This window comes from Octopus bimaculoides, chromosome 4 (assembly GCF_046866305.1).
Source record: "Octopus bimaculoides isolate indiv1 chromosome 4, ASM4686630v1, whole genome shotgun sequence".
NCBI classification, from domain to species: domain Eukaryota; kingdom Metazoa; phylum Mollusca; class Cephalopoda; order Octopoda; family Octopodidae; genus Octopus; species Octopus bimaculoides.
In genome coordinates this window covers 46438416-46448415 of record NC_142931.1, presented here as the reverse complement: position 1 = coordinate 46448415, position 10000 = coordinate 46438416, and the positions used below count along the sequence as shown (strand labels likewise).

At 35.1% G+C, this 10000-nt stretch overlaps 1 protein-coding gene across 1 annotated transcript in view; it reads left to right on the top strand.

Moving 5' to 3' along the window:
- Positions 1-10000, top strand: part of LOC106884508 (uncharacterized) — a 718976-nt gene that overhangs the window by 469248 nt on the left and 239728 nt on the right. The window contains exon 2 of the mRNA XM_052967039.2: positions 3775-3865. Within this exon, the coding sequence (XP_052822999.2) occupies positions 3775-3865 (91 nt within the window). The remainder of the gene's footprint in view (positions 1-3774; positions 3866-10000) is intronic.

The following is a 10000-nucleotide window of genomic DNA, read 5'->3' as shown; positions in this document are numbered from 1 at the left end:
GAAATATACTGTAACCTTATGAATTACAGATCGACATCCGGTGGTGTTATAGACAATATTAATATTCCTTCCTACTCTAGGCACAAGGCCCGGAATTTTTGAGGAGGGGACTAGTCGATTAGATCGACGTCAGTACGCAGCTGGTAGTTAATTTATTGACTCCGAAAAGATGAAAGGCAAAGTCGACCTCAGCGGAATTTGAACTCAGAACGTATAGACAGACGAAATACCGCTAAGCATTTCGCCCGGCGTGCCTACGTTTCTGCCAGCTCACCGCCTTGAAGACAGTATTAATATTTTTATCTAATCTAGGCACAAGGACCGAAGTTTTGGGGAAGGGGGCCGTTCGACTAGATCGACTCCAGTACGCAACTGGTAGTTAATTTATCGACCCCGAAAGGATGAAAGGCAAAGTTGACTTCGGCGGAATTTGAACTCAGAACGTAAAGACAGACGAAAGGACAACACAAATATTGCTATACTATGGAAATCATACTGAACATACTAGTATTGTTTAGTATACAGATTGGAGACATTGTTTCACATTTCTCCGGTATACTATCCTTATCACACAAAATACGATGTAACGAATACATATACTGGAAGCGGGAGAAAATCCCTAGAGAAAATGATGGTCAAACACGGGTTCGTGCTGCTGGTGATGATGATGATGTTCTGCTGTTGCTGTTTCATTGAAGGTAGCAGTCGTCATGGTGTTCGTAGCTATTTTATCTTGATTTTGCAAATGGTGCGTATAAACTATTGAACATTATTCGAAACATTTAACCTGTATATTGATATATGCAATCATCACTAGATACATAAATACGCGCAGGCACCCACGCACTTATATAAATAGATAGATAGATACATACATACATACACGCCTGCATGCATATACACATACCTGTACGCGACACGTATCGACATATATATATATATATATATATACACAGACAAGAACCCACACACACGCACATATATATATATATATATATATATATATATATATATTCTTATATCCTTTTATTTGTTTTAGTCAGTTTGACTGGGGCCATGCTGGAGCACCGCCTTTAGTTGAACCCAGGACTTATTCTTGTAAGCCTGGTACTTATTCGATTGGCCTCTTTTACCGAGCCGCTAAGTTACGGGGACGTAAATAAACACACTGGCATCAGTTGTCAAGCGATGTTGCTGGGGGGGGGGGGGCAAACACAATATGTATGTATATATATAAATATAAGCATATATATATATATATATATATATATATATATATATATATATATATGTATATATATATATATATGTGTGTGTGTGTGTGAATATATATACGCATATAAATGTATGTATATAGATATATAGGTATGTAGATATATGCATATATATATATATATATATATATATATATATATATATATATATATATATATATATATATATATATGCATGTATATGTATATATATATATATATATATATATATATATACATATATGCTATCATTATGAAGTCATGCTAGTTTTCAATTTCTCTTACGTTTTGTTTTTGTTTTTTTCATAAGATATTCAAGTGCTGGCTTAGTGCCAGAATAAGAAATCATCATCATCACTATTATTACTTTTTTATTCATTGTCTTTGCACAGCTTCTAACGCTAGGGATATACTACGATGCTAGTTTTCACTAACAGTGAACTAAGCTAACACCTCTTATTTTTCGAGCACCATCCGGACTATTCGAGCGGTTCCAAACAGTGCTACCTTCTGCAAGCGCTCAACCCTCATGGCAGCCCCTATTTGCTCCATGTACTTCTGAAGAAGTTTACTCGTTGTTCCCAGGGCTCCGACAGTTATTGGTACAACTGCTACCACCTTTCTCATCGACCACAACTGCTTAACCTCCCAAGCTAACCTGTCATATCTATCGACTTTTCTTTTTTCCTTATCGCATACAATGCTGTCAGCTGGGCGTGCTATATCTGTGATCAAGCATCGTTTGCATTATGATTATTACTATTATTATGATTATCATTATTATTATTATTGTTGTTGTTGTTGTTGTTGTTGTTGTTGTTGTTGTTGTTGTTGTTATTATTAGTCTTGAAGCTTTGTTAGGGCATCAGACAGTACTTTCTCCGGATCCTTACTTTCTAAGTTCGACTTCACTCGTAATCCTCATTCAACCCACTCCCTTCAAAATTTCTGGCTTGTGCTTAGGTTTACTCTGCTCAAGATTAATAGTTATTACACTTCGACTCATGTTGATCTTTTGTGAAATGCATAAGTATCATATAACATACATTTTGTTCAGGCATTGCTGTATGGTTAAGTAATTTGGACAGATCGAGAGACGTTATGTAGTAGTAGATGCTACGTGGTAGTTACATCCGACAGAATTAACAGCCAAATCGACTGCCAAATCGCCTTTCTATAGCAGTGATGAAGTATTGGATATTGTAGTGAAAACACAGACCGTATAGTCATGGCTGGAATGCGTTTGATCATAAGTCTATTTATCCAGGATTTCTTGAGATTAAACAACAATGACTAAAAAGTTATGAAATTATTTTTCTGCGGTTGGGAGAATAAAATGTCGAAAAACGATGTAAAAAACTGGCAGAAAAATGCAGTGTATTTGGAGGGAATGTTGAAATAGTGGGAAAGTAAGAGTGACGCAAGAAACGATAATGAGGGAAAGATAGAGAAGAGGACAGAGATTAAGATAAAATGAAATTCTTGCTTGGATGATAAAGCACTTAGTAACTACTATCAAGTTCCTAGCAAATCTATTTTGTCTTTCTCTTCTCTGAACATACAAGTATACTAAAGCAAACTGCATGACAGTGAAAATCATTATATCCCAATCATTCACATGGTGCTCATGTGATAAACCATGGCATTGTAGAGTGCACAGTATATACCTCCATTTGCTTGAGATATGATTTATCCTGAACTCTACAGATTACCTACATGTCCACAGTTTTTTTTTCTGTTCTAAATCCATCAAGGTTTAAATCACAGTAGTAATGATAACGAAATGACAACATATTGTCGTCCATATACTTTTCTATGTAACTCGTATGTGTGTATATGAGTGTGTATGCGTTTCTTTGCGTTTGTGTGTCTGTATGTGTCTGTATTAGCGTGTCTATAATTTACTTCGAATACTGAACATGTCTGACTTGGATGTCATAAAACTGCATAAAAAGCAATAAACCTGTCTGAAATATTCAACACACATACCAAAAGAATAGTTTATCTTCTATCCCCTATAGATTATCAAAATAGCTGCTTTTCCAAATGTCTGTAGCCTAGGATATTTCAGACTGTAAGACATTAAAGAATTTTCAAATCAATTCATGACTATTCACTACCTCTTGGAGTTCACTTCATTTATGTCGCTTATAATTCCGAGAAATGCAAGAATATTAGCTCATTTATTTTCTTTCCTGCATAAGTATGTAGCCATAAGGCTAACATTACTTATGCCTAAATCATTATATAAATCATCATATGTAGTCAAGACTTCTTTTTCTTTCGTTTTTTATCTTTATCTGTCAAACGTTCTGATTAGAATTTCGTACAAGCTTAGATCATATTTCAACACATTACGATACGATGAATACAAAAGAGCCTGTTTGTTTTTGCATTAAAAAAAAAAAATTTCTACATATTATTGTTGTTGTTGCTTTTCCTTTTTTATTAGCTTACAGAAAATTGTCTTCCTATTTCGATCCTGTCGCTAACTTATCATCCTTCTCTTCGTATTATATAGGTTTTTCACAGTCTTCTCGTGCCTAGTAATGAGTGTCTTGGCAACCATAGAAGGGTATGAAGATGTCATGCGACTAGCCTTGTTTTATGTGGTAAGTACAGATTTCTTCTTATACTTGCCTAGGAACCATTTCTTCTTCCTAAGGGACAGAGATTTATACCGCCCAGTTTGTTATCACTACTAATATTATTAATCGGCATGCGAACATGGACTGAGGGAATAAAATTTAACAATGATTCAACAGATGAAATAGTAGAAGACCAATATAATATGAAATGGTGTGGCTATCATTGGCGATTCCTAGAAGTTAGTCTCCATCTGAAGCTTCTCTATACCAGTGAATCATAGTTCTTTTTTTGTTTTGCCTTGTTTTGTTTTTACCGGATCTATTAATATGAAATTCTCTTGTAGATGACTAAGTATTTCATGAAATTGATTATCCGTCGCCATAGTTTCAAACCCACCATTCTGAATGAAGAGACTTGAATTAGTTCATAGTGAAATTTGAATGTAATATGGCAGATGGAAAGGAAAAAATTAAACAGTCGTTATGCCAGTGTCTTAGTCATTTCCACCCAATTTCTCTCGAATAAAAGTACCTCTACATGGTCGTTCGACCTGCTAGAAATGACAGCCAAATCTTTCTCAAATCTCATCCTACAGAATTTTTAAACAGGAAAATTCAAATTGAATAATGTAATTCAAGATGCCCTACATCTAAAAGAAGAGGATGTTATTGTTACCTTCAAGTGCTTTACTGTATATATAAATAAGTTTATTCCATTGTGGTTAATTTAAAGTTAAACCACATCTCAAACAGAATCTACCTCTATTCCTCAAATCTCATAAATCAATAAAGCTAAAGCCCATATCGGTAATAATAAACGAAATAAGCTTTAATGCGATTTATATACGATTTATTTATGTAGACTTTCATTTTTGCAGTCGTTTCGCTATTTTCAGTTTAGTCATGTGGAAAACCTTCCTGCGTCTAAGGTGAATATTGCAGCGAAAGCCCTCGCACTTAACCTTGTTTCATGCTGAAGTTGAAACATTTTCTTGATTCTATACATCTATATGAGTTAAATATTTTTATTCTTTTAATGAAGATATTTTTTCGAACTATTTCTTTTCTTCTTATGAAACTTTAAGACAAAAAAAATTACGTTTAATAATATTAAAAATATTCCAGTAGCATACGCATTTCGACCTTTCGATTTTTGTCTGTGCGAATTCAAATTTTTATTAAACTTATAGTTTATTAAACTTATATTCGTGTAGTTATAGACATCAGATAGTTTGAAAGTACAATTCAAAATTAAAGCATTTGTGTATTCGCATCCACAATGTAGTCACAACAATGTTATGACGTGCGAAGATGTTGGTAGCCATGTTTACAAAAGCAAGTAAATAGCTTGTGGGAAACATGAACCACAGAGTTCTCCAACGGGCTAAATAGAAATGGCAAAACGTTTGTTGCAATGGAAATCAACCGACATAATGATGAAATGTCATGCCTTTTGGGCAAAAAAAACAACAACAAAATAGGTATTCTTTAAATGTTTATTTACCTCTGAAACTTATGTGATTTCTGTTACTATGACTACATGGCATATACGAACAAACAAACACTTTAATTTCGAATTGAACACTCCACCCATCTGATTTCTATAACTACACGAACGTAATTCAATATATTTTTAATTTCGAAATTGTGCTGACAAAATTCGAAAGGTCGAAGTGCATGTAATAGGAATAGAATATTACTAATATTATTAGATAAACACAAAATAGATTAACACTTAATTGTTCGGTGTTCAATTTCCTAATGAAAACGGGTTGTTCGAAAAAGTATAACATTCATTCTTAAAATATAAAGTGAATGATATTTTTACTGCATAAAAAGAGTCCTCAATATGCTCGTTTAGTTTTCTAGAAATAACAGCTAAATGTTCCTTAAATCATAACTTACTCATCTTTAAAAAAATTTGAAGGAGTTCATAGTCCTAAGATAACATAGTCCTAAGTTTACTTCCAGAATTAAAAACAGAAGGATCACAACTGGAAGACCTTTGGTCACATGTTGCTCATTTTGAGTTCATTTAGCGTTAAACCGCAACATCGGATAAACTATTCGAGAAGGATGAAACGCGAATGATATAATTTCAAAGCAAAATTTTAATGAGAAGACACTGAAATTTCATCAAATCAGATACGTCACTTGCAGGAAGTCACCGGAGCAGTTCTTCGTCAAGCTGTTCGCTGGTCAAGAAAAACAGGCTGCCTGCACAAATTGATGTGAATAAACATACCCAGATCATGTTTTTAAATTTCTGAAAATTGCAGAAAAGATAGAGGATAATGACTTTTCTGTTTTTTGTTTGTGTGTGTGTGTGTGCGTGCGTGTGTGCTTGCGTGCTCGTGCATGCGTGTCTTTGGACAGAGAGGTTTATGCATGAAATAATCTTTAAAGAAAATAACAGTGAATGAATTCTGATTGGTTTAAATTATAGATCCTCAGGTAGAATAAGTGCGACACTGTGTACGAAACAACTGGATTGATTTGGACTTGCAAGGTCCATCTACCCAATTTCACTCACAATGATTTTCTCAATGTCAGGTTGTAGTAAAAGTAACCTAAGATGTCACACAACAGAATCGCACGCTTTAGCGGATAAATATTACAGGCATATATAAAGCGGTAACCTAGCAGAATCGTCAGCACGCCAGGCGAAATGCTGAGCGGCATTTTGTTCGTCTTTATGTTCTGAGTTAAGATTCCTCCGAAGACGAGTTTGCTTTTGATCTTTCCGGTGTCGATAAAATAAGTACCAGTTGAACAGTGGAGTCGATGTAATCGACTAGCATCCTCCCTCGAAACTGCTGGCCGTGTGTCAAAATTTGAAATCAATATTACAGACATATATTCGATACTAGATTGACAGAATCATTAAAGCGGGATTAGCCACTATTCTACATTCCGAGTTCAAATTCGTAAAATTAGGGACCAGTTAAGTGCTGGAAACGATTTAATAGAAACCCTTACCTCTAAAAGATATATGTGGGCTTCTGCCTATGTTAGAAATCAATATTACACACACACACACACACACACACACACACACACACACACACACACACTGAATCGAAAATCTTTGAAAGACGTTCTTACATATTCAGTTTTGACTAAATATTATTTCACTTTAGCTAACAGTATTGAGTACTTCTTTTGCTTAACTGCAAGCCACATGGCTGTGAAGCCAACATTAGACGTGTGTATGTGATATATCTTTATGAAAGAGTACACACATAAGGAAAGTTACTAAACATCTACTGATTGCATTGCTTCCACCTCCTGGAGATACAGGATGACAATTCAGTGGGTATGACAAATGTATATATTAGTTATCATAAAACTGGCTTTCTTTCTTCAAAAGTAGTGCGAAATTAATCAAATATTTTTGAGGGGCACGAGGTATAATAAAGGTCGGAAACACTGCCTTTGTGTGTGTATATATATATGTATGTGTATATATATATATATTGATAGGAAGGACAACAAAAGAAAGAAAGAGACCTCGATATTATGTAAATAGAGGAATTTATCTGTAAAAATATGTGACACTTATTCGGTAGCCATGATAAAACTCCGAATTTTCAATGGCCGGATAACTGAAGAGATGTTGGCGTGGGCTCCTACCCCGGCATCCGAAACTCGGATGTATATATATATATATATATACGTCCTTAAAATATACTAAAATATACACCTTACTCTTCCACGTCCTGTTTCTTAAACTTTATAACATCATTCAAATAGTGGTAACGGATTAACATACTTCATCTTAACATATTACAAATGAGCGTCGGAGGAAAATACATTGCAGCAATGTCATTTTATGCTCTGAGTTCGAATACTGGTAAAGTCATCCTTGTCTTTTATGCAGCTTAAATGATAAAATAAATAGCAACCAATTATTGAGGCTGATTTAATCGATTGTTTCGTGTCCCAAACGTTTGATCTTATGTCTAAATTTCTTTCTTAGGAAGTGTAAGAGTGAAAAGATGGGTAGGATTGCGATGTAAGGCTCCTTTCTAGGTTCCTTCAGTTTTTCTGTTTCTGAAAGACATAAATAGAAAGTGAGGGTGGGAGAGAAAACACCAAGTACTTGACGGGTGGTTTATTGATCAAGCCCGAAGGTATGAAAAATAAAGTTGACATCGGTGGGATTTGAAACAAAAAACCAAATGAGCTGGTACAATTACTGTAAGGCATTCTAACCGACTTTTTTAGATTCTGCAACTTGACTGAATCGTTAGGGAATCGGATGTCTAATGGTATATGTCCCGTGTCTTTACGTTCTGAGCTCAAATCTTACTATGACCTATACGGATCGTAGATTTCATACGTTCCCTGACACATCATCATTTGGTGTCTTTGAGTGCCTGTAGCTGAGTCCATTTAGTTCCAAGTATTTTAGCCAGAGCTCCAGACTGAAGATAAGTTTTCCCTCCCAAGAGTCTTGGAAGCTCTGTAAAGTGTTTAACCCTTTGACTAAATGAGAAAAAAAATTCCACTTGTTCCCACAGTAGAAATCACTATTCAGTCGGTTTTAATGTTTGATTAAGTATTTTATAAGTTATTACATAAACTGTTCTTCATGTCAATTGCTTCGATTACATTCAGCAATAACTTCTTTATTTTCTAGATTATATTTCACAAAAAAATTTTTTTGTGAATTTTCAAATTAGCAATTATATTATTTGAATTTCAGTTAATTTACAATCATTCTAATTAAATAAATATTGGTATTAGTTGATTAAATTTATGTTCAAACAAAAACACACAGTGCGTTATAATTCTTTAATTCGAACACAACTATAATTGAACAGACCTATAATTAAAGGGGTTCCGAGAATAACAAGTCCATACTTTTAATATATAGTGTATTTAGAACTACAGATTTTAATGTGTCCACTTTTAAAACTTGTAGCATGTTGTTTATGGGATAGGTGACTGCAGTTCTTGTTCTGTTGTTTAGCTCCAGGTCAGCTCGAACGAGATTGTCTAGGATCAAAAGCATTCCAGCTCTGACCATCCTGCCTTTTTCTTATGTTCAGTTCAGGACCTACTTTGAAAGTGTCTTGCTTAGGTTTACTGAAAAAGAGTCCACCAGTGTCTGTGGCAATGTTGTCTCGAAACAATTGGTGTTGTTCGTTTAAGCCCAGAGCAGATCTCTAACCTAAACGCTCCATCCGTAAGCATCCCAACTCTCTTACTATGTTCAAAGGACCCTAGAAAGTGCCCTTTTTTTTAAGACCGTAAAGGTATGTTTTGTGAGTGATTTAGCTGCTGTAGAGACTAAGCCGAAATTCTGCATGAGGTTCCCTGAATTTTGAAAGGATTGATTACTTCCTCACATAAGATTTGAGATTTATAGTCACCGAATAATTTATGTTGTGCTGGTGATGCTGCTGCGGTGGTGGTGGTAGAGGAAATATTTCTCAGTGGTGATAGTATTCAAGATGATGATGACGACGAAGGCAAAGTCGACGATAATTACCATCATTATTGTCATCATTAATCATCATGATGTCAGTATAAGTTCTATCTGACCGTCTACCGAAAACATTTTCTGTACTGAGAATATTTAACATAAAATTGACTTAGCTCCTTTATATCTCTCTCCCTCTCTCTCTCTTTCTTTCTCTCTCTTTTTGTCCCTCTCCCTCTCTGTCCTTCTATCTGTCTGTCATTATCTCTAACTACCTTTGTTTTCTTTATACTACTCAGCAAAACTGGCGTTTGTTAAGATTCACCCCATTTCTTTGTCTCTCACTCTCCCCTCTCTCTCTCCCTCTCTCTGCCTTTCGCTCTCTCACTTTATCTCACACTTTCTCTCTGTCTGTTTGTCTGTCTCTCTCTCTCTCTCTCTCTCTCTCTCTCTCTCTCTCTCTCTCTCTCTCTCTCTCTCTCTCTCGTTCTCGCTTCCCCGAAATGTCTCTTCCATGCGTTCAGATGTACTTAGAACGCAAAATATTCCAGGTATGGAAAATCAAATTGTAGCTAGCAACATTTTATCCACATAACTGCTTACAACTATGTGCATCTACGCATATAAGTTTGCGTGCGCACGCGTTTGTTAAATAGTACTACTACACGTACATAAAACGATGCAAAAAAGGAAACAGCAATCAGGTGAATAATATGTATCGACATTTCTCA